The 25682-nt window shown below is 40.2% G+C and overlaps 1 protein-coding gene across 19 annotated transcripts in view; it reads right to left on the bottom strand.

Annotated features, from left to right (window-relative positions):
• FHOD3 (formin homology 2 domain containing 3) overlaps positions 1-25682 on the bottom strand; it is a 407898-nt gene that overhangs the window by 159197 nt on the left and 223019 nt on the right. For all 19 annotated transcript variants that reach the window (XM_087759886.1, XM_087759866.1, XM_087759824.1 and 16 more), the window contains one exon: positions 4530-4624. In XM_087759886.1, the coding sequence (XP_087616012.1) occupies positions 4530-4624 (95 nt within the window). The remainder of the gene's footprint in view (positions 1-4529; positions 4625-25682) is intronic.

Here is a 25682-nt window from a genome sequence, read left to right on the forward strand (position 1 = left end):
TCTTCTGAGGTTACCCAGCACCACTTTGAAAATGGATTACTTTCCACCGACAACAATGCCAAAAAGGGGCTTTAGCTCCCCTGGGGGAAATTAGAATGTCCTGGGTCATCCAATAGGAAAAAATAATCATTATCAGTAGCAGTCTGAAATGGGGGGAAAGAAAAGGTGAAACCAGACTCAGGCTTTGGACCACTTAATGTGCTTTTGAAGACTGAGGTGGAGTGGAAAAAGCCTGTGGGTTTGTGATGCAAAGGAGTGTTTGCTTCTCTAGTGGACAATATAAACACTTGGGGTTTTTCCGAGATGTTTGGTTCAGAAATGTACTTTTTGTAAACAGTTGGTAGCTAGTCCTGGAGAGGGTAAAGCACTGATACAGTACTGTACGCTTTCTCTTACCAGGTCAGAGGGAATACCAATGCATATGAAAGATACTATATATTACCTCATACATGCTAACAGATGAAAAATACATGGTAAGGACTTAATATGGCTTAGTGCATATACATGTTTAAGGTGGTGTCCCTTGTTTTGGGTAAGAGAAATTTTCCAGCAGTCCTCGCCATCACCATCAAACCTCAACTCTACCTGCAGGTGATGCACCACAGAGCTCCACAGGGGTGACAGCTGCCAGCAGGAACAAACGCCTCAGGTCCCTTTACAAGCAGGCTCAATGTAACTTCCAATATGATGTAAAAACCTAATTCCAGCTTCAGCAGCAGCAACATATAGCTGGCAAAAACACTGAGAAAGTAGTGAAATAACATTTCCCCGATGCTGTGAGGTTGAATCAAGGTTTGTGTTACAGCACATGGTCAGTTAAGACAACATCCTTGATAGAGTAGGTTACCCACTTAAAAAAAAAAAAAAAAAGTAAAAATTAAGGAGCAATTCTGAAAGCACTGTTAACTAACATTCATTGACTCCTAGTTTTGTCTTTTAAAAAGTAAGCTATCTTGCATGAATGTTCCATGCTTCCAACGAATGCTAAACAAAAACTTGGTTGACATAGATTATTTCCTATTTACGTAACTTCTAGCTTATATAAGATGGTCAGAGCCTTGGCCCTGCTATAGCCCTCTTGTACGCTCCTCCAGCAGTACACTGCTGACCTCAGTTATGTATTAAAGTTCCCTGGAGGCCAACAGCATGTAACCATACACCTATAATTAAGTACATACTTGAATGCTTTGTTAAACAGGGAAAAACTGATGAATTGCTGCCTATATAACTAATGATGAAATAGTAGTAATGTACATTTAAATTGGGATTATGCTGTAAATGTTTTATGCCAGGGATGTATTAGCCATTGATGATTGGAAAGTGGTCTACAGCCAGCCTGTGAGAGGCCGCTGGCACACATTGGCGTGGTCACCCATGGTTGGACGTGTCTTGCAAAGGACCAGCAGTGGCTGGGATTTGCTGATAATGCTCTTCTCTTTAAATAACATGGCAGAAGAAGGGTACTGCAAACTTCAAATTTCCAATCTAACACCTACAGAATACCAATTTGAAACAGGAGGCTCTTTCTCCCCACTAACAAATGAGTCATCTAAGATTAACTTTCCTCCCGCTTGTCAGTCCCTCACCCTGACACCACTGGTGCCCCTTACCCAGCGTAAGGGCAGCAGCACTAGTGCAGTCACGCTGCTGGAATTTTAATCGCCTCCCCAGTAACTTTTTTCAGAGCAAATTTAGACCACTGCTAAAATTATCAGCAACTTCTGATAATCCACCTATAGAAGAATCTATGGATGCTTAGAGGGGTAAAACTGCAGCAGAACTAGCAATACTAAGGAATATAAAGATAACAATCTAAACAGGCTTTCAGTAAATTGCTTATAGTTCTTCTTTCTCACTAATTTTGAATTTTATTTCCTGCCCCCTTCCCCTATCCCTGTACAGAAGTATCACTGGGTGCCCAAAGTGAACTTGGAGCTGGGTGCCAAAATTATAGCTGTTGCAGTGCTAGGTGTGACAGACCCTAAGGTCCTCTGCTGAACGCGTGTCCTGCAGCGGACAAGCACATGCAACAATACGCTACTCAAAGTCAGCACGGGCCACAGAGCCAGAGCTCTGTACAGAGCAGAGTAAGTAACAGCAAAGGGTCAAAACCCTTACAGAATTTGACCAAAAAAAAAAAAAAAAATCAGTGGAAAAGATTCAATGACCTCCACTGCTGAGTATATTAAACCCAGTCAGAGCTTTTGATTAGGCAAGAAACCATGTGTCACAGCTGTGGCAGCTGAATGGCTGTATTCCTCCTGCATCCTATAAGAGGGATTTGTCCCAAGATTTAATTGGCAATTTCACTATTCTTTTTTTGTTCAGCAGCGTTAACGTATTTTTCACCGCCTTTGCTGCGCAGAAGGCACCAGCATAGCAGGGCTGCAAATTAGACCGTAGGTGCGTTGCAAATTCCAGGGGTTCATTTTTCACAGAAAGTCAAAACCACCTTTAAGTGCATAAAGCAGCTATCCCACCACACTCTGACAGTAAGCCTGCCATACCTTCAGTTAACTTCTGGCACACAGACAGGGACTTAGATCTCTTCCAAGACAGTCAAAGAATAATGAAAAAGCAACTTTGATGCTACCTGAAACCAAACTATTCAAAGCACATTGCCTGCATTCCTCAGCTGCAGGCACTGAGCCAGGACACGGAGATAATCATTCAGACTGGCAACGGGGGAGGGAGAAAGGAGCTTAAGGACCCGAGAGCTGAAGTACTCTGATCGAGAAAATCTAGACAGAATTTAACCTGCAAGGTAGCAATACCGCCATGTTTCTCCCCCATCCCACTCCCATTAGGTGCATTAGAGAATTAAAATAATCACGGACATGGCAATATTTTTTTTTCCTTTTTTGCTTGTCTCTTATCTGTTCCATAGAAAATGAGGATCTATACCAAGCAAAGCATTTCTTTCTCGTCTTGCACTGCTGCTCCAACCATGGCTAACATTCCCTGTTTCAAGAGGGCAAACTGCCCAGTGTAACGCCCAGCCAACAGTGGAACATTCTACATGGGGGAAAAATTTCTTCTCATCTTCTCCCAATCATGAACCACGCCCTGCAAGCCTGAGATTTGATAACCACAATTATCTTACTTTTACATATCTACCAATATAGATACATCAACCCAAGATAAATAAGTTCTTTCAATACTGCAGCATCTGTTCTTTGACCTGATAATCTGCTGCAGCAATGAAGTTTGCACATTGTAGAAAAAATTCTGTAGTGGTTAAAAAAGGCCCCCGGGACACTGAGCTCTTTTTCTCCTTGTGTTATGAAAGCTATCAGGGGAAAGAGGGAGAGCAGCAGCATCTCTATGTCATTACAGTATCCAACAGAAACTTTCTGTGACCTAGCCACTAGAGGAAAAGTTGCTGGAAATTTCTTCATAATTCTCACTATGGATTCAACTCCACCAATTACGGCAACTTTAAAGTTGTTAACAATAGCTAACAATAGCTGTTCCAGCTATTGTGTCATACAGGTCTGCCCCAAGAAGGTCTACATGGCAAGAGCAGCAGCAGTCCCTGCAGGCCTTAATAAACTTCCTGAAGTTGGAGAGCCAACAGACTGGAGAACAGTGTATTTGTGGCCTTACCTACCCTATGGCCCTTCAGGATGGCGTGTCAGCAGAATCTGTGTTCTGCTTCCTTTCCAACTTCCAGCAAAGATGGCCTTAAAAGTGGGTTGTGCACTATATAAATCACTACTCCACGGGAGAAGCCCAACCCAAGCGGCATATATTCTGGCCTTCAGCTTTTGCCTCCTTGTATGTAGGGACCAACAAAGAATCCCCAGGTACCAGACTTTGTCTTCTAGGGCTCTTTAGGCACTAGAAGACTTGACATTAGGAAACATTTCTTCACAGAGAGGGTGGTCAAACACTGGAACAGGCTTCCTAGGGAGGTGGTCAATGCTCCATCCCTGTCAGTGTTTAAGAGGCATTTGGACAATGCCCTTAATAACATGCTTTGACTTTTGGTCAGCCCTGAAGTGGTCAGGTACTTGGACTAGATGATCGTTGTAGGTCCCTTCCAACTGAAATAGTCTATTCTAGTCTATTCTAAGAAGGAAGTCACTCTGAGTTGTTCTCCCCCAGTGCTCAGTAAAGTTGAGCAGTGTAGAATGGTGAAACTGTAGAAAAGGATTTGCATTCGTAGGACGGAAAGGCAGAACAAAACACCCCAAAAAGCAGTTCCAAAGAATGTCTTGGGAACTGCAACTGCAAGACTAAAACATCTTCTCCATGGTTGACTGCAATGGCAGCACAGACAGTACTGAGGGCATCTTCGGTATCTTTGCTTTTAAGAGCACAGTATGTGACAACAGCACAAAAGAGTATAAAAACAGTAGAAAAGAAATAACAGCTCAGTGTGCCCTGGTTTCCACGCAGAGAGTTATATACTCATTTAGAACCTAACACGCAGTCTGTTTATACCCTAAATGCATACGTAATACAAATAAAATGCATTTAAAGAACACCAAAAACACATAAAATGAGAATTTTGGAGAGTGTCTTACCTTTGACCCAATAAGTGTGTACAGCCATTGGATGGTTTCGTTATGATTTATTACTCCATTCATACCATCGACATAGAGCATAATCTGGCCCAAAGCTATTGTAAAGAAAAGAGATAAAATATAATCAGACCTGGTGAATGCTTTTTATAATCCTAAGCATTGCTGGCAATTTTCTATAAGCAGGGTTTTCCAGAGATGTGGGGAGCTCAACTAACGAGATATATTGGGCAAGATTGTGCTGGACAAAATCCTGGGCAAGCGCAGTGACTTTACTGACTTCATCTGGATGATATGAGCGTGAATTTCATCCATGGACAAGCACAAGAACTTGTTCCTTCCTAGAAGATGCCACATTTTATTGCCCCAAACTCTGCAAACACACTGCTTACTGTCGCAATGGTTCCATCAGCTACAATGCTTTACACCTTGTGAGCCAAGACTTTTACCATTTTTAAGTGTTGCACCATATAATGTTTGGAATTAGTGTATTTGGATTGACTGTTTCAGTGAATTCCAATATATGGAATTAAAACAGGGCAATTAACACCAATAAGGACAGCAAATATTCACCATTGCACAGTGCTCTCTTGCAAATGAGTTTTGCATTGTAGTGAGAAAATACAACAAACAAAGCATGGTTAACAAAGAAGCATCTTTATTGATTTATTCTAAAGCATTTACATTTCAAAACATCCTAGTAAAATATTTCATAACAGTAATTCTATAGTTTGCAATCCTGATAATATAAGACTTTCTAGAGACAACAGCTATTAAATCTTTTCTGACTGATAAGGACAGACATTTTTTGTAAGGATTATGAAAAGTGGATTAGCAAAATTCATCTATCATCTTCAAAAGTTTCCACTGTTAGATCTTCTGCTTTATAGCAGGAGATCAAAGCACAGTGGGATGAAAAAGAAATCACTGATGTAACACCTTTCAGCACAGCCTGCTGGCATAACAACTCAATTATCTAACGCACAACCTGATGAGCCCCTAGTACGCCACTTTATGGGGGGAAAAAAAGGAAAAAAACCCACAGGGTGAGGAAAATCACGACGTTATTCATCTTCCAAACACATTCAAATCTTTGCTAACTTTTGCACAGGTTGTGCACAGTGTAGCATCGTTTTCCTTGAGGGCAGATTTTCGAAGACAGGAATGTTAGTCAAGCACTAAAGTACCGCTATAGTTAAGCAGCTTTCATTTTTACATTGTCTCATCCTTTTTCCTTTGCTCTAGTTGGTTGACTTACAGTTAAAAAAACCTTGAGGTACTAATTTTAGGTACTTACACTCCTTATCTAATCTGTTACACCAAAGCCAGAAGCAAAATCACCCTACACTGTCAGTGAAGACAGAGAAAAAGTGAGCAAGAGGGCTTTGGCAAGGAGGTAACTCGTATCTCAGGCAGGCTGCGTTGCCGCTGGGGTATGCCCATCTCTCTCTGCTCCTGCTCTCCAGGAAGCAATCATTCACCACCCTCTGAAGACATGTGTCTCAGGTGAATAACATTAGGTGGGAGGGACACAGGCCCAAGTGTTAAGGTAAAATAAAAGATGTAAGCCAGTCAGCGAAAAGAGATAAGAATTGTACTGTCTGAATAAATGGCTGCTTTGTAGCATTTCCTTGCAGGTAGAGGAAAGAGGAGAACACTTCTACCCCAGTGGTAATCAAAGTTCTTAATTCCTGTTTTTACTTCCTTTCAATGCTAAAAGGACTTGGCCCTTGATCAGGATGAGATCCAGTCATGATAAGGTCACCCCCCCCCCCCCCCTTTTTTTTTTCTTTCTTGTTGGGGGTGAAGGGATTTAATTTGAATTTGAAACAAATGTGAAACAAATTTTACTCTTAGCGCATGCTTTCCAAATTAATACAGAAATCAAAGACAGCAAGAAGTCTGCTTTTAAAGGGAAAACATACACACAATACAAAATTAATCCACTGCTTATACTTAAGACCAGTTAGACTGGATGCGTAAGTGAGATCTGGGATGCATTACTCCTCAGCCTCTTAGACGTGACTCTTCAGAAAAACAATAGGTTAAGGCAAATTAGGAGACCTTAGAAGGAAGCCACAAAAAAGTTTCAGGGATTCCTGACAATTTTAATCTGCTACCACTAATCTTGCCCTTCCAAACCCTCCCACCACCTTTTTTTTGTCATAATCAATGCTATCCCAAGCATATGATACTATCTGCATCTTTCCAGCAACAAAATGGGTCTTTCAGATACAGCTGAAAAAAAAACCTACTGCTGCCGCCGCTTGAGCACGTGGGCAATAAGTTTCACAGGACAAAGACTTAGAAAGAATGCCATGCAACGGCCAAGACAAAAGACAGGTTTGCTACAGAGTCATGCTGTCCACATAAAAGTCATTACTCCAGTAAGCATCTGCCACACATCAAGTTAGCTGCTGGCAGACCTTGGCGTGGAGCTTCACATTGCTATTTCCTGTCTTCAGGGGTCAGACACATGAAAGCAAGACAGGATAGGCAGGACTGAGGAGAAATCAGCTTTCATTATGAGCAAGAATAACTTAGGGAGAATCTGTATGTACTTTGTATAAAGCTGATGCCATATAAACTCTTAGGAAAAGAAGTCCACAAGACGAACTAAAAGAAGGAGAATGTTGGTTTTCGTACCATGTCAAGTGCCTGCGCTGAGGAAGAAAAGGTAACACCTAGTAACCACACAACACAGTGGCAAAATGGAAGAGGCCACCAAAAACGCTAGTGTAGGAGCAGGCTGGTGGACTGGAGGTTCTCGGGCTCTCCCAGGGCTTGGGTTTGGCTGAGTAGGGCACACCTGTTTTGCAGTAGAGACAGACTGGCCACAGAGCACTCTGCACCATTTTATATTCTTTGCAGCTTTTTTACCCAACTGAGAGCCTACCTCCTGGCCGATGATCGTAGTCTGCTGAAATGGCTGCAGCCACAGTGCAAACTCCGCGCGGCCACCGTCTCGCACGTGCATGTCTGCATGCACGCACACCCATCACCAACATGCAGGGCCTCGCCAAGAAAGGGCACGCTGATTTGCAAGGCAATCTGAGGTGGTTTGGAAGGCCAATCTAGTCCAAAATCATTTAGAGTTCACATTTGTACGTGCCTTCAACCAAACTCCTTTTTTTCACTGAAAAACAAGGAGGCTATTTAATCCATTTAATCCCATCTCTCAGCTAACTGGAATTCTTTTTGGAAGTATATCAACAACCTACTTGCGTTAGGAAAGCTTGCTATTGTGCAACAGGGGGCTGGGAGAGGGGGGTTTAAATATGGAGCAGACTTAATCTGGAATTTCTTTGTTCCCACTACCCTTGTCAAACCCTTAATCTTATGTGAAAGTAGTGTGTGACTTTACCCATAGCTATTTTCAAGTGGAAAATTGCTGGATTTCTTAGGAAAGGCTTAGGCTAGAAAAGGACAGACCAGCCAGAAACTTCACAGATTTCTGTGAAATAAGAGGTTTAAGAAAGCCTCTAAAAACTTGCCAGTATTGGCACTGTTACTCTCCTGGGATCTTTCCTATATAAAGTTAACAGGACCAAAGGGGAAAAACTCTAGCACAAAACATCATCATGATGAACACCACTTTAAGTAAAAGTCTATTTTTCCCAGCCAGAGTGTCAAAATTTCAAAGCTGTTTCTTGCCCACACACCTGCTTCTCTAATCTGTTCTATCTGCTTCATATTTTACCACAAGACTAACTTAGAGAAAACAGCACTGAATGAGCAGAAACACTATTTTCTTACAGTTTCCTATGACTCAAAACACCATTCACCACATCAAGAATTATGGCAGGGATGCGTCTTGTGATTGCATTTGTTTCCATCAAAATAAGCAAACGTATAGGGTGAAGCAGGCCAAAGCCAGACCCTGTTGCCACAGGTTTCAGCTCCCGAGGAAGCTTCTGGCCCAGGTTCATCAGGCACTTCATAACCAGCAGCCGTGGTGCACGTAACACGCTGTATACAACAACGGGCAAGCGTGAATGACGGACAGAACTGTGGTCAAACTAGTGGGGAAGAACCAGCTGCTAAAAGTCATCTTCCTCATCGCTAGTTAAAATCTTACCATCATCAATGAGGAATTGCGGGCCTGTGTGATTACCTTTATTCCATTTGAAAATCGATTATAGCTTACGTACGCTATCCTGGGCACTGAAAAGGCATACTCCATCAAAGTAAACGTCTCAATCAAGAACAAAATTTCAATATCTGCCTAGTGAGGGATCCCAAGAGAGGGATAATACAGTTATCTAGCATTCTATTACAAAGCACTAGGTGATAATTCTGAAGAAAAAAACCCTACCTCAAACTTCTTTCCCTGTGTTTCCTCACTAAAGAGGCAAGAGCTTAGCTACCAAGTGGGACTGCCCTGAACACAAAATCTCCAGCTCAGCTCAGCCCCAACACGCTGGATGCCTGGAGCTTCTACTTTTGCTTGTAGCACATTCCCACTGACAGTGCTTGCACGCACACCCTCAGGGAAGAGCTTATCATCTCCATCAATATCCAAGAATATTGGATAGCGTTTTCCCTGATGAGAAATCATTATTAAATACAACTTTTTTACCATCCAGCTACTTGAAAATTAAGAAAATCGCAGCAGAGCTCCTTGCTTCTAAGAGGTGACATCAGATAAAATAGATGACCTGGTCTCTCCACTGTTTCTGAAAATGATCTTACAAAGCAGTACTGTGCCAAACCTTATGACTCACACTCATTCCACAGGGCTAGAACCAGCTAAAATTTTTAGGTTTGGGGTTTTGTTTGTTTTGCTTTTTCCTCTGTTACTATTCGTATGGGTTGGTTTTAGCTTCAGTGCAAAATCTGCTGTTTATACACCTATTTCCATTTCTTCACTCCTGTTGAAGATATCTGTCATGCCATCTAGGAAGATAAAAATAATCTTATTCCTAGCCACAAATGCATGAATATTTTGTTTCTTATCAAAGATTCTTTAAATCCCAACTCTTTTCTTAATCTTGTCTTTTTACTCTGTTCATTTGTTCTTTCCATTATCACACACATCATGGTTGAAACATGCTAAGAAATGAATTTTCAGAACTCCCACGTTAACCATGTACTGAACTTGTATTAACCAAGAAGTGAACTTTCTCACAAAAAAACACATCACAGAACTAATGCTATAAACTAAAACTGCAAAGACAGTTCTGTACAGATGTAAATATATTACGTTGTTAATGTAAATCAGAAGTTATTATGCTAGCTGACACTATTTAAAATCTAGCTTTTAATGTTACGCAGTACTTTAATAGCTCATAAGTTTTTGGAAACTTCTGCATGCTAGTTTCAGACCTGAAGTATTATTCAAAGTTCAGATCTTTTGTAGGGACAAAGGGTTTCTAGATCAAACTTAATCTTCATTTTTTTCCATCTACTTTAATGGCAAAATATACAGAGACGCAATAAAAAACTCATCTGTTTTTTAATGCTGAAAATGAGCGACAAAAGTGACAACCAGAATTTTCCCCTGGCTTACAGGCTCAAGGGAAGCTGCCATCCAGAGGTCACCCTGGGCAAAGCCAAACAAACCAGGAATGCTGGACACACCACTCTCCTGTGCAATCAACACGGCTTTCTGCAGCACGCTCGGACCCTGCAATGTACATTGCTGGCTGTGGTTATAACCAAGCGGGTCCAACACGGCATGCTGTAGCTTGCCCTTAAAAGCACATCTTATTTAGAAATCAAGGTCAGGCTCACCAAGAAACAAAAATCCTTTCTTTTCTTGGCAGCTAGAAATGTGCCTTTGCCGTCATTTTAATTCTAAAGAGACAGCACAAGTGTATTTTGACACATTATTTCAATCAGTCCATTAAAACTCCATGCTTAACACTATGTTCTTAAATGGCACAGCCTAGCAATAGTTTCCACTGTCCACAAAAGCCCACAGGAAATACTGGAGGAGATTTATAACTCTGACGTTCCTGGCACAATAGAGAGACTTTTAGATCTGTGTTGTTATTATTATTATTCCGTTCTACCTAATTGTCTGTCTTTAACAGTAACCTTAGTTTGGGGGAACCCCAGGGACCGCTAGCAAAGAAACGCTCTTTCATTGCTGATTACTACATGAAAACAGGCTGCCAACTCTGGGCTCAGAGCACAGCTTCAATCAACCAAGAGTTTGGGAAAACGGGTCAAAGTTTTGAAGCCTCGATGGTATTTATGGTCATTTGTGCTGCAGGTACTCAGAAATGATCCACAAAGAACACAGACAAACATTTTTGGTCCTTGGAAACCGATTGTTGATAACGCCTCGTCAATAAAGCAGGCGTAGGAACCACAGAGGATTTACAAGCCTAATTATTCACTTTGAAAGTAGGTTGTGACTGTGGTTTGGGGACAGGGCGGGTAGCAGGTCCCCTCCCCTTCTTTTTTTCAGGGAAAAGTACCTGTGTGGTCAGTGCCTCCATAGCTCCCTGTTCTGGGGCTCCTTAACTAGAAGGGCTCTAGTTACCATTTCAACCTCAAAAATGCAGGCATCTCCTCTCCCTAAAGCCTGCTTTCCAATGGTTCTCAGTGTCCCCGAGGTTCAAGCAAAGAGAAATGCAGCCCTTCCCCAAGGGATGGCCAACATATGGTGAGCCCAGGATCACAGAAAGCTCTTACAGAGGAATTTTCTCTGCCACCCTTTTCCTCTGGTATTTCTCTCTTTAAGAAACAGCACACAGCAAGGTCAAAGGACATAAGGCAGCTTTAATCAGCTCAAGTGTTTTAGCAAAAGCTGGTCCTTTATACGTATCACACAAGACCTGTGGCAGTGCACAAGCCCCACTGTAGCCGAAGGAGCACATCAGAATTGCACCTCTTCCAACATTTCTTTTGTGATATTCCTTACAGTTTACTTGATTTCAAAGAAAGAATAGACTCTCACTGTGCCAGCAGTTAACCTGCTGAATGCCTTTTGATATGAACTGAAATCTAGCTATGTGTTTATGTATATGCATTATAAAAGCTTTGCATGATTAGTCATAATTGTTTTAATCATTACTTTATGTTGCAGCCCTCATATTTTAAATGCACTATATTCCAGCATACTTTACAAGATTAATAACACTTAACAATGTACAATAAGCTGGGTGAAGTTTATATAGTAAAAGGTAAAAACATTTCCTCCTTAAAAAGAAATAAGTAATTAAAATACCTTATTAATAAATGAGCAAGTCTACTCCAGAATGAGATCACTATTTTGCAAGCTGACCAAAAGCATGAAAGTATGAAAAAAAAAAAAAAAAAAAAGGAAAGAAAGGACAAAAAAGGAAAAAGAATTAAGGGAAGAAAGAATTATTAAGGGAAGAAAGAATTATTAAGGGAAGAAAGAATTATTAAGGGAAGAAAGACAGGAGAAGGGGAAAAGAAAAAAGAAAACAGAAAATAAAAGGTTAACTAGATGATTTTAAAAGATGACCATTCATCCTCAGTGCTTCATGAAGCAAAACTCCTATGGAAAAAGAGACTGTGTGGTAGCCCTGAATTAAGATGACATGTTATAAAGTATGCATATATAGAGTTGAACTAAGGCAGCTGCTTCTTAACTGAATCAATATAGGCTGTAATACTGAATAATGTTCTTTCAACATGTGTATAAAGTTACATGTTTTTCTTAAGAATTTAGATTTCTAGAGTTTTAAAGGATTTTCTAAGGAGACTTTCACACTGGCCCACAGAACTTCATTTCTCAAGGAGCAGGTCACGATGGTGAGATTGCCACAGAGATTTTCTTGTGAGGTGAGGTATTCTGCGAAAGCATCATGCCAGGGCAGGACATTACCCATGGAAATACTAAAGAATTAACTCCAATGGGCTCCAACTCCCAGCTATGACTTCTTGCACTGAGTACCGACGCTGCAGCAAATGAGAAATAGTTTAGCTTTAGGGCAGAAATTAAGACCTGTTTTTAAGGATTACATATCTCTTCTCATCTCCAATAAAATAGTTCACCCACTGATTTCAGAGAAGACTCATCTTTAAATGTATGTTAAACTTTTTATAATGGAATTATCATGCTTAGGCATATCCAAGCGCTTTACAACAGCAGTAAAACTGAATCAGAGGATCACAGGTTGGCTGAGGTCAGATGGCACCTCCAGAGACTGCCTAGTCCAACCCCCTGCTCAAACCAGGGAAATCCAGAGCAGGTTGTTTAGGACTCTGTCCAGTTGGGTGTTGAATATATCTCCAGGGTGGAAACAGCACAACTTTGTCTCTGTGGAACCTGTGCAAGTGCTCAGTCACCCTCACAGTTTTTTTGGTTTGTTTTTTAAGTTTAAATCGAATTTCCTGTATTTCAGCTAGTGCCCGTGTCTTGCCTCTTGTCCTTTCATTATGCACCACTGAAGTCTGGCTGTGTCTTCTTTACTCCCTCCAATAATATATTTAGTCCCTCCCATAATATTAAAATTGAATTAAAGTGAATTTAAATCGAAGATTAATCCATAGTCAAGAAACAATAACTACACTGAGCTAGAAGCCAGAACAGAAAATTTACCTTAAATTTATGATTAAACTAGGGAAACTTAGCAAGACTCCCAAGTTAAGATGCAATACCTTAGCCCTTCTATTTGGGAGCCAATTTGAGTAATTTAGTCTGGCAATGTGCTAGATGTGATGGATTTCAAGGCCCTTCCCTCTCCATTAATCATCATGAACATAAGCCTTCTGTCTGTGTAAACAATACTAATCCTGACTTTGAAGGTACAAAGAGGGAAACACAAACCAACCTTTGCAGAGTGGAAAAGATAATTTCTGCAGCTCCCTTTCTTAACTCCTCAGACACCTATTTACTCTGCACAAAGAAAGGTCCTGCAGGTGCTAGCTGTCTTTTATCAATCATTATCAATTACATACAGCACATCAGTTTGGAATTCCAATATCTCCTTTACATGCCAAAAAGCTAAGCCTTGAGAATGAACTCAGCATTCGGACTAGGAAACACTGTAGAGTCAGATATGAGTTCAGAAGAAAATGCAACTGAGATTCAGTCTTAGCAAAACCAGCTTATTTTGACTGTCAGGTTCTGTGTGCCTTTGCACCTGGGGCAGAGAAAACTCTGAAGGAATACATGAAACCATATTTTTTTCTGTTATATGCCAATAGGATCTTCGTTGACTGCAGTCAGGCACTTTTGAGGTGATGATGAAAAAAAGCACACTGTTTTGGGGTTCCTGCCCTACGTGGAAAGTAAAGAGAATCAAGGGGTAACACAGATGGGCTGTTTAACACGTGGACTAACACCAGAGCAGAAAAATTACACCCGGTAGAGTAAGAGTGTTCACATACCGAGCACTTTTAGTCATCAACAGTATTTCTTGTTAGTACAACAGTAAATCTTCCGGGATGAAACCTGTCAGTTTTGAAGTGAACAAATGATAGATTCTCACTGACTGCTTTTTTTTTTTTTTTTTGTTTTTCTTGCAAAAAAGGCCACATTTCCTAATATTTACATTTTTCCTAAACAAAAAGGAAGATTCTTGGGAAGCAAAAACAGGAAGCACAAGAATACTCAGCATTATTGTGTAATAGGCGGAATAAAAGAAAAAAAGAGAAATTCTTATGCCAGTTGAAACTTCACACATTGCTCGACCCCATAGACTTCAGGACAGTCTTTGTAAAGCACAATCATTGATCAATGATCTTTTGTTGTCCTGTAGTAACATGTTGTTACTATCATGAGTGCTAATACTTCCCAAGATTGCAGTCCTTTGTTTTTTAAGCTCAGCTTCCTTCTCCAAGGTGTTATGCTGGGCAAGTCAACATTGGCCCAATTTAGCATCCTGAAATAACGGCATTGCAATTGGTAAACTAGACTTTGGCAGGGAGGCTTACAGAGAGTCAAAATGATTTCAGTGGGCATGTAAAGTTACTTCTGCTACTCAAAACCCAGTCTCCAAAATTTATATAGTGTGGCATATTCTCAATAAGCGTGGACTTCTACAAATAATACACACGATATTCTTGACGAATAGAATACCAAAAAAGAAAGATGAATGACAGTCCATGAAAATAGTAATCCTACCATTAGTGTTTCACATCACTTCCCACAGAGGGTTTTGCAGGAAACAAAGTGTGCTGCCAAAAGTGACACTTCGGTAGCCTTCCAATTTTCAGTAAAATTCATACACTATTTATTCTAGCTGGTAGTGTAAGGTGTGCTTGGGGAATACCATGGAAGAGCGACACTGAGAACAAAAAAGACAAGTACATTTCTCCAGCTACATTCTTTCTATATTAAGCTGTTTTTTAATTCCCATATAGTTTCTTCACCTGGCAATGTATTCCAAACAGTGTTCCCTCATCTCCCAAAATAAGGGACTGCATATGAAAAAGTCTCACAATAGAAGAAGAAACATTATTTTAAGAAGCACTGCAAGACACCTCAAGTAGGTATCACTTCTAACATTTGTCAATACTTGTTGCTAAAGCGACAACAGCTACAGGGTTTTAGACAAGCCTGAAAGTTCCTACAAAGAGATGCATTGGCTCTCTACATCTCAATGGACAGAAATGCAACAAGTGAACAAACAGCACAGAAGTATTAAGATCATTTTGGGGACATTTGAGCAGCGTTTGAAATGCTAGTGGCAAAAGGGTAAAAAAATCTTTGCTTTTTAACTTTTTTTTCAATATAAACTTAAGATTTCTTCCATGCTTTTGTCATCTTGAAACTAACTGATTTAAAGGTCACTGTAGAGAAGCACAGAAAGTCACGTTTTTCCTGTCTACCTATATTCCAAACCATTCAAAATCATTAATTTCCTCCCCTGCTCAGGAAGGACTGACTCAAGAGCAGCAATCAGTAGGACAAATAAGAATTCACTATGCTTTAAGTTCAGCAACTATATTAAAATAATTCTTAAGCGAAATGGGAGAAGAAAGTGTGTCTGTTTAAAGCAAAGACAAGACTGGAAGTCTCACAGTGTCCCAGCCTCCTCACCATAGTGTGTTGGCTACAAAAGATTCAAATCAAACAGCCTGAAAATAAAAGCTGATTGAATCAAGGTCTCTGTGTCTTTGTCTATTGAGGGATGCATCCCAACATCGTGATTTTATGAAAAAATGCATCTGTCACTTTTTATTCATTGAGTTACCTTAAAAAACAACAGTGAGTATATCCTTCTGATTTTCTTCATCATAATTACACCGTGACAGATGTTGAACCTGAATTCCTGATATACTTTTCAGATCTTTATTGCTCTTCAGCACGCTCAGCCCGTCTCCAACGTTTCGGATAGACTCCACCCTGCAGTAATGTGCGTGTCATTAAAGAATTCACTTTCATCTCCTGAATTTATGCTTGTTAGGGCAAATTAATCAAAGAATCTATTCTTTAAGTACTGGCTAAACAAAGCCAAAGTCAGCACTAGAAAGCAAACTGATATAACACTTCATTAAATTTGCTTTTTATTCTTTTCGTTTCAAGTATGTCTGCTGCTATGTGAAATTTAGGGTTATACAGTCTCCTTTCAAATCTCACAGTAAAGAATGTGCTCAAGTCACAAGTTCATATCTCCCATTTGAAGTGGACTTCCCATGAGAAAAAGGTGCAGGGAAGAGACATCATTACCAATCCCTTTAAGTACAGAGCTCGCACTCTTCCAAAATATTGATTGAAAATGCTGTTTTGTGTCTCTGTTCATTCATCTCAGATAATGAGCAAAGATTCCTTCCAAATTAACTGTAATTCCCTTCTAATCCCTCTATTCTTTTTTTCCCCTTCAGCACGGTGACAGTGAGAACTCCTTTGACTATTGAATCCCATCTTATTACAGCAGTTCTTAAAGAGAAACATAGTGAAATCATCTTCATCACTGTCATGCTTGGACTTTTCTCCTCTGTGACTGAATTTAGATAGGTGAATAGCTAAGCAGAATGCACACCAATCCCATTTTTTCCCCCTCCTCAAAATTCTCAGGCAAAGATACATGTACAAAAATTTATTAAATCCTAATTTCTGATCGACAGAAAGACACTTTACAGAACCTCTGCTTTTCATTTTATTTCCTTACCATATAAAAAAGTGAATGAAAAAGCTTCAGAACAAAAGAAAAATATTTGCGGGCCTAAGCTTCATTTGAGCTAAAAATGGGAGGTCTGACATTGGTGAGTAGTTGTCAACTGTGTGGTGGCAGGGAGGGGCAATCATTTACTGGCTGAAGGTGGTGGTTTTATTCAAGTGTGATGGTCTACATTTCTTATTTACTAGTAACTATGTGAGTGAGAAACGCAGTTGAACAATCACATTTTATTTCCAAAAACATTTTGGGGTGATTTTATTCCATTTTGTTGATATTATTACAATCCAGTGACCACGGCATTATTGGTAATCCTCAGTATGAATGCAAGCATGTTTCTACGACTGTATTATTGGTCAGCACCCCATTAATGGGAGTTACACAGGACCGGGATCCCTGGATAACACTAACACTGAAGAAGATGGTACAGAGGCAATTTGGAGGCACAGCAGTTTAACAGCTCATCGTGTTAGACAGTTCGGAGCAAGGTTGCCAAGGTCTGCTCTGTAAGCAATAACCGCGGGCTCCACATGGAAGCAGCTAAATTACTTCCAGACCCAAACCAGTCCTGTATGTATCACGGACACTTCTGCGCAACACTCGTTCAGTAAGTGATGTGGACTGAACCCAAACCATCTGTGCATAACCAGCGCAGACGACTATGCATCTACGGCATACTTAGTCCAGGGTTAAGACAAATCCACCATGGGTAATTAACGGTTTCTGGGTACTTAGAAAGAAGTTAAAAGAACATTAGGTGTATAAAATCCAAGCACTTGAAATTTAAGAAATGACAGAATTAAGATTCCTGTAGAAAACTTCATTCAGCCTACTTTGTGCACAAACAAAACTACGTCTAAATCAATTTCAAGAAACATTATTTTGGAGCTTTGGAGTACTACCTCATTCAAAGCCAGTGCTGGAATATACTGTCTAAAAAGCACTTTCTCAGTGTGTGGTCCTAGGAATTTTTTAGTGCGAACCTCCTGTGAAGACAGGATATTTCATTTCCTGCAGGGCTTTCTGTGATGTTCATCAATAAACCGAGTGCTTCACAGGTCTGAATACATTTTCTGCATAGCACACCGATGAGGTAAAGAAACGATTCTGTTCTGTTCTGCAGAGAAGTCAGAGCTTCCAGTAGCTCTGGACGTCACAGCTGAGACACCTGACAATCTGATTTTTGAGAATACCTTTTGATATAACAGTACTTCAAGCATCTGCAGAAGAGCTGCAACCGAGTTTAGGTTCAGCTCTGTGCAGTATGGTAGCCCCCCAGAAAACAACCAATACACATGAACAGGGAATGTAATGATACTTTTCTTACAAGTTGAATTGAAATTACTTTGCTTACCAAGTGCACTACATACTAACACTATTGCAGAGGTTCAGTTAAAACCTCTCTCCCCTCCACATCAGGAACCTCAAAATGATTAACACCACCATCCTTTTTTCCCCCTGAACTTTGAGGACTGGCAGCCTTACTTACAGTGTCTGGAAAACCTGGGTTCACAGGTTTACCTTTTTTTTTGTTTTGTTTTGTTTTGAGCTGGTATGCTTGTTTCATTCAAAAAAAAAAAAGGGGGGGGGGGGGCAGCGTGTTAAAAAAATCCCACATCACATCATGCCCAAGTAGAATGAAACTGCTAGATTCACCACACTGTTTTTTTGCCATTTAACAGAATAAATACTTCCCCATTAACTGTTTACACACCGTAAAGCAAAACAACAAACAAATCTACAAACCATCTCTAGTTTATAATAGAAGTGACATTGTCAGAAATCGGTTCACCAGACATGATTTAAAAAGTTCAGGCCATCATTGCAACAATACTTGCAGTTTGAAGAAGCAAGAGTTATTTCAGATGGACAATAATTTGAGCTGATGCATCCAGAGGCAATTCGCAGATCAAAGCATTTTGATATCCCTGAGCTACTTCCCGTGTTCCACAGAGCACCACCCATCAACCATCCTGCGCGGCTTTGTCCTCCTCCAATCTATTTTCCATTTTTGGGACAACTCCTCTTTACCCCTGTTTCCTCAATAGCAGCACTGATAACATGTCACTAAGCTCCAAAACTTTCTCATCACCCTACTGAACTCCTACAGAACGAAGAGCATCCTGCAGCTCTTCACACCAAACTCTGGCAAGGGAAGATTATGAGATGGGGAGAGACAACAGACCTCTGATCTGCTCCGGGCCACTGTTCCTCCAGGCTGCTGCTCCTACAGCCTCGCAGTTGCCCTGGAAGGGCACTTTTAGCTCCAAGCACCTGTTCAACAAACATCTCACCTTTTTTGGGGGCTAGTATCCTTACGTCTGGGAGAATGCTGCAAGCAGCAATTGCTAATCAATCAAGCAGCAATCATCATTGCCATCCAGAACAACTTCTGCTTGTAAAATGAAAGGCTGTCAAACAAAATGGGGTAAATTATTTATTTGTGTCCACATAAAACTAAACTATGAAGCGGGTGTATGCTGTCTTCAGCGGAAATAGTCTTTGCTCTTCACAAAATTATTACTACAATCTCTTAGGCTGTTAAATTTGTTTCATAGTTGTAACTGGGAATTCATTTTCACTAATCTCATCCTTTCTGATTGCTCAAGGCAGAAGGGTAGTCTTTTACTTTTCATACAGTACAAGGGAAAAGTTAAAAATTAACTAAAATATCTGAGTTGCTTTATTGGTGAAGAAAATAAAGTGGAACTGAAATATACTTGTTTTGATTCACTGCTCGGTCCAAATAAATTTATGTTAGCACAAAGTGCAAAAGCAACTGAAAAGCCTGAAAGCCAGTAATTCACATTTTGCAGTCAAACAGCAGAAAAAAATAAATGTAAACAGTAGTTATCAGTTAAATAAGGACAGCTGCTTGCTACTGTGTAAAAAAATCTCAGAGAGCTTTACAAAATCAACACTGCAGTACTATAGCTGACTTAAACCTGTAAAAAATTATTTCAGAACCATTGCATAATACATGTTACTAAATTGTTTTACATCTTCCCGAGAAGGTCTCGAGACACGAAAATACTGCTCTGTGTGAATATCAGAGAACTCCATTTTTGCACATCAGCTTACGAGTGAGCTTCTAACGTGGTTACATAAATAAGTTGCCTAAAATGCATCCAATCCACATGACTTTACAAAAAGAAATAAAATATGACACGGTGAGAGGAAGAATCAACGTTGCTGGTACAGGCATTAAGAAAATAAAGTCTATTCTTTCCCACCTTCCTTCATCTCATTTCAAGTTTAACATACAGAAAGGCTCAGAGCCAGAATCCTTATCCAAAACTACATAAATCTCTAGACAAACTCTCCAGACTATACGGCCCTGTCCCCACAAAACCTTCCAATTCTTCCTAATGCTGCTTTTCAGCAGGAAAGGCTAGTAGAGAGAGATCTTTTCCCACCAAATCCTCGACCAGTCTTTTCCTACCACATCTTCCCTTAGAAGAATGACTCTCCTTCCTTGCAATGTGCTTATTAAATGAAACGGGAATGGAAACCAGCCCCCAAGCCTGCAATGAACCCTACAGCAACAAGGTAGCCCGCATCGCTGCTGCAGCTGCCTCTGAGAAAGACTCAATTAATTCCCTTATTCCCTTCCTGAATTCCTGAGCAGGGTCAAAGGGAGGGAACAGCATTTACCATCATGCAACCTATTTCAGGCAGCTGGTCCAGCTTATAATGTAAACACGGTAACACCTTGGGAAGGTCACTCAGAGGAATGGTAGCATTAGCAAAGCAATTAATTTTGGGTTGACCACATACATACTGCCCTTTTGCTTTACTTTCCTCCACCTTGCAGAAGGAAACACAAGGAAGAGTTTTTACTTGTTCTCTGAACAGAGATTTTCAGAAGGTGAGAGATGGGATTTTCTTGAACACCAAGAATGTCTTCTTTTTTTGGGATGATTTCCAGCATGATATTTTATTTATCTGTCGCCAAAAGAAACACTTTATAGTTTTCTCATTAGTCAAAGGGCTTTAAGAACATGCTTGAAGGAAATGATCCAACTAACAAAACAAGCAAAACCTTTCCATGCACTTCACATGCTCATGGAAACAGCACCTATAGAGCTAACTGTTCAACTTGAGGTGTGTTTACCATCTCCTTAAAAATCCTTATTCATAAATGCACATGGAAAAGTTGCAGATCCTCTACATCTTTCTATCTTCTGACCACTAAAAAGTGGACTTCAAGGAAAAGGGAAAAAAATGACATGTTTAAACTCATGAGATTCAACGGTCACCTTTCACTTCTTTGAGGGTTTAATTACCTGACATTTCATAAAGCTGGAGAGTAAAACGTAAACCAGATACATAGCGAGGTACTAGAGTCCCAGGTGGATTTCCAAGGTCACGCCAAGCTTGCCTGCCCTCAGAGCCCTCGACAACTACAAAGCTGAAATCAGATATTGCTGCATTTACCTCCCCTGTCTTCTTTCATCACCTTTTTTCTTAAATCTAGACTACCAACTTTAACAAGCCTTCCGTATAGAGCATACACTGTACATGTTCCTCATCTAATTTACATGAAGACCACAAAATTTATAGAATAAAGAACTCAAAGGCTTATTTTATTCCCTGTGTGAACATTTTATTCTCTCTGTGATTATTTTATTCTGTTTGACAGGCTGTCATGGTGCTTTCCTCTTGCACCTTTTCTACCACGTGTTCCCTTGCACAACCAGTCACAAACACTCTGGGATCCAGTAAGGCCAGTCAGGACCTATGCAAAAAATTGGGCCTTCCAAATAGGACAGTATTTTCCTTTTAGCTTTCCAAACCCACCTACATTAGCACCTACAATTATGACTAAGCAAATAAATTTCAGAGAGCTAGAAGATCAGGAAATCTCCAAATGCAGATTAAATGCATTACTGCAGTGTAACTTGCTTCTTCCGGGTCATTTCTACAGTCCAGTAATGTTTTTTTTTTCCTCCTTGCATCTTGCACTAACACATATTTGGTTTTGGGTATGTTTGTGCACATATTTTTGCTTATAAATATACATCATGTATACAGATGTGTATCTGCAGATAAACATATCTAACTATAGGTATCTGCATTTACACATCCCTCTCAAAATTCAAGTCTTACAGTATCATAAAAAACCCATGGCCACTTCATGATAAATGCTTTCATGTATGTATAATTAGTTTAAAAAAGGATTGCTGTTTATTTGTACAAGATCTTTCAAATCCTGTTTTCAAAGCCCAGACCTTCACAGTGGTTTCAGAATTCTATTTTTACAACAAAATGCATGCTACAAACAACAGATGATGTCGCCTTGTTTAAGGTCCAAGATAACGATGTATGTGGAAAGAAAAGTTTATGTTTCACACCACTTTCATCACTAATTCCTACTAGAATATCATTTCAGTGGCTTCAGAGGAAGATTCCAGAAAGCTCAAGCAAATTTGATTTCTAAACCTAGCCTTTCCCCACCAATCTAGAAATATCATCCTCTTTTTTTTTTTCCCCACTTCAATAAAGTTTACCAAAGTTAAATTTTAAATTACTGTTTATGACAACTTACTAGTATTTAGTGAAAGAACAATGGTTCTGCTGCTTTCATTTTCAGAGTTTCAATGCAAGGCATCTTTATAGCTTGAATTTTGAAGAGGAAGAAGTCAATCCAATCAAAGTCACACCTAATGTTGTCACTCTTGGAAAATAAACAAAAGTGGAACTGCCACAAGAAGTTTCTGAAGCCAAATGCAGGAATATGAACACATGAACAACACCTGTGATTTCCTACTTTAAGTAGGCCTAAATGATGCATTTTACCACACAACTCTCTCTGTAAGCAGGAAGAACACAGTCTGCAATGATCTCATAAGAAACGACATGCATAATTGAAGAGCTGGAAAACCTAAGAATAAAAGAGATACTGGAAATCTGAGTATTTCCACTGGTAATAGGTACATGCGTACAGAGAGAAGAGAGAATCTATAGAAGATTATATCAATTCAGGAGCATGTTTGATTCTACTTGCTAAAGTAAACACCTGATTAATGGATTAATCATTATGGAAACAACAGTGAGCAGAAAACTGAAGTAATAATGCACATCATCTCCCTGTTCCCGACTTCTTCTGAGTGACTTATAGAATAGCTATTAAAAGCCATAAAGGCAATGTCAAAAGTGTAAACAGTATGAGTTTAGTGCTTCCTAATAAGTTGAAGTACCTTCTTGTTAAGTTTTATTTTCAGGAGAGAGAATTATAGCAGCAGAACTATATAGCCAACCTAATTTACATAAATCACGGCAGTCTCTGTTAGTATAGCAGAAAACAGATTTCCTGCTGAAGGGAGACAGGCCTTTCCTTTGGACAATTTCCAGGAGTTATTAGCTTATGGCCACTTCTCCCGCTCGACCACACATATCAGGGAAGCAGGTTCTTCCACAGAAAGTCACAGCCAGGGTCCTAAATTACCTTTTTCCTTCCATGGGACAGAAGCTTCATCGATGAAGGACACAAATTAACTAGAACACCAGAGGAGGCAATCATTACCAGAAACCTCGCCAAAGTACATGCAAATAAATTTCACTGGCAGCACTGACAAAAAGGGCACCGCCACACCTTCACAGGCCTGGTAAGGATGTCCTGGTGTTTTGAGATCAACACTATAATGAAAAAATCCCTATCTACATTAATTTCAGACAACAGCTTTGCAAAGACCAGCCTTCTTCTACTTGTTGATTCTGCTAATGAAAGGGACAATCTAGTTAATTAAGGCTGATTTTCACTTAAGTACCCCGATCAGATGCCACTTGAGTCTGTTGTTAATGTCGCAAGGTGAGCTATCAAGTGATGATTGCTCATTGCAGGCTACTTGCCTTATTAGCACTCAATGCTGGAAAGCAGGATTACGTGTACGTGACCTGTCTCACCGGAAGGAGGAGGCCTGGCAGAACTAAGTGTGACATGAATACAGCACTAATAAAAATAATTTTCATTTCAAGGCAATTTAGTCTGGGGCTTTTGTTTTTAAATGCAATGCAAAAGAATAGTCTGAAGTGCAGTCAGCTGCCATTTCTGTAAGTCAGCTTTTGCTTAAGGAAAAAAAAAAAAAGATTGCTAGAGTAAGAGCTTTAGTTTGAGACCTAAAATACAGTCATTCTGACACCAAGAACGCCAGTCATCCACATAACCTTGGAGAAACAGTCCACAACTCTCCAGCTAGTACAGCACTAGTTACACCATGCTCTGAAAAAACCTCACACCGCAAAAAGGCAGGAACTGATGGACCCTCCACTGTATCGGCAATTCTCATGGGACAACAAAACCTCTGATTCTTGGGAGGCAAACTGAACGCAGGTGGAACCTGTCTGAAGGGACAGGGTGGGTTAAGCATCGTTATCAGGGTGGTGGGAAGGGAACTACATTTGCCTTCTTTCCCAGCCAACATCTATAATGTGTTAGATTGCTTCACTCTCCTTATATTTTGCATCTCAAACACCTGAGTAAAACTGGATTCAAAGAAAGGGTGTCAATTTTCCTTTATCTTCAGCAATGAGATTCCATTCAAATACTATTGCTCCTGAATAAATTACATAGAAAAGAGTTAAATGGCAAATAACATGGATCCTCACTGTAATCTGTGTCTCATAACACACACTAATAACTTTTGGACTGTTAAATTTTAGTCTGATACAGGAAAGCAATCCTGTAACAGACTTAATCCTGCTTCATATATGAGTACTTAGAAAAAGGTATATGAATTCCTGTGGATGTGTGTGTGCCCCGCCCCGATGCACTCTAATACAAATATTATGCCTATTATGCATTGTGCCATTATTTTGAAAGCATTTACAGGTTCTTTGGCATGTTTTAGAGGAATTCCACACTTTGTTCCCAGCATTTCTCTCTTTAGGTATCAGCTGGCTTTAGGTACCTAAGTGATTATCTAGCTGGTCTCCTAAAGTAAATGATAAAAACTGGGCTTTGCTCTTCAGGGTTCTCTTGAGAAGTCTGTTTCTATCAATTACCCAGTGGCCCTAAGGAAATCAGCTTCTTCATTTACCTAAGTTAGGTGTGTAATGTTGAATAGCGTGAATACTTCATCTCTCCTTTTTTCCAAAAAGGATAAGAAAAACATTAACTTAGATTTTCTCCCATCTTCCCTTTCTCTACTCAGTCTCTAATGGAACCACTGGCATATGAGAAATAATTCAAGAAATGTAGTGATAAGTGCATAGTATAAGCACTTCCCTGAGGCAGCAGAATAGTAGGGTAGTCAAACAGTCACAGTTTGTTGCTTCCCTGTGTTAAAAAAGCCAGGTTGGTTCAGGATGTTGCAACAAAATTAAGAGGCAAGGCTGAAAGGGTGGTAGTTATTACTGGAGATGCGTTCAAGCAGTAGCAACCACCTGCCGCTCCCCTCCGTCTCTTCTGGAGCAGCAGCAAATAGAGCTCTCCAGGTCACTTCCCAGCTCTCTCCAAGTCAGCCCTCCCCAGCAGAAAGGGCCCTGGTGCTTCTGCCCTCAAGCAGCATAATCCAATTCCAAACACAATGGGGAGAAGCCTCGCTTCTGCTTCAAGAAAACACCGTGAGTATATAATTTTGCCCACAAACTTGAAAAAAAAAAAAAACCAGTAAATATAAGAGCACAAGATTTTACAGGTGGTCATATTGAAACAGCTGGAGCCAAAACTGCCGTGCATAAGATGAACCCACAGGCCAGTACCTGCAAGAAGAAAATAAAGTTGCTTCAGGCCAGTCACAGGAGCAAGAATTCCACTCACACTTTGAAAAAGCCAACGCCATCACTGGAAGATGATGGCCCTCTCCTGCTCAAGGGAGCTGCCTACCCTTGTACTGCTGCAGCTGTTTATACATGCCCATGAATAACTGGATCAAGAACTGAAAGAAGTCCAACTGACCCACCAAAAATCTGTAACCAGTGCATTTAACCCAGACCAGCTCCACATTCCGGACAAATGCAGTGGATGGTGTGGGATATGGGAACAAACAGGAATAGTGCAGGAGGTCAGGGAGGGACTGGCATTTTGTTCTGTTTTTTTGGAACACGAAAGTAATGCTTTCCCTAACTTCTTCCAGATAGAGGCAGCAGAAGCTATCTTTTCACTGACAGA

Source organism: Nipponia nippon, unplaced genomic scaffold (assembly GCF_047370975.1).
Source record: "Nipponia nippon isolate SJK-2023a ecotype South Korea unplaced genomic scaffold, ASM4737097v1 scaffold_1, whole genome shotgun sequence".
Lineage (NCBI taxonomy): Eukaryota > Metazoa > Chordata > Aves > Pelecaniformes > Threskiornithidae > Nipponia > Nipponia nippon.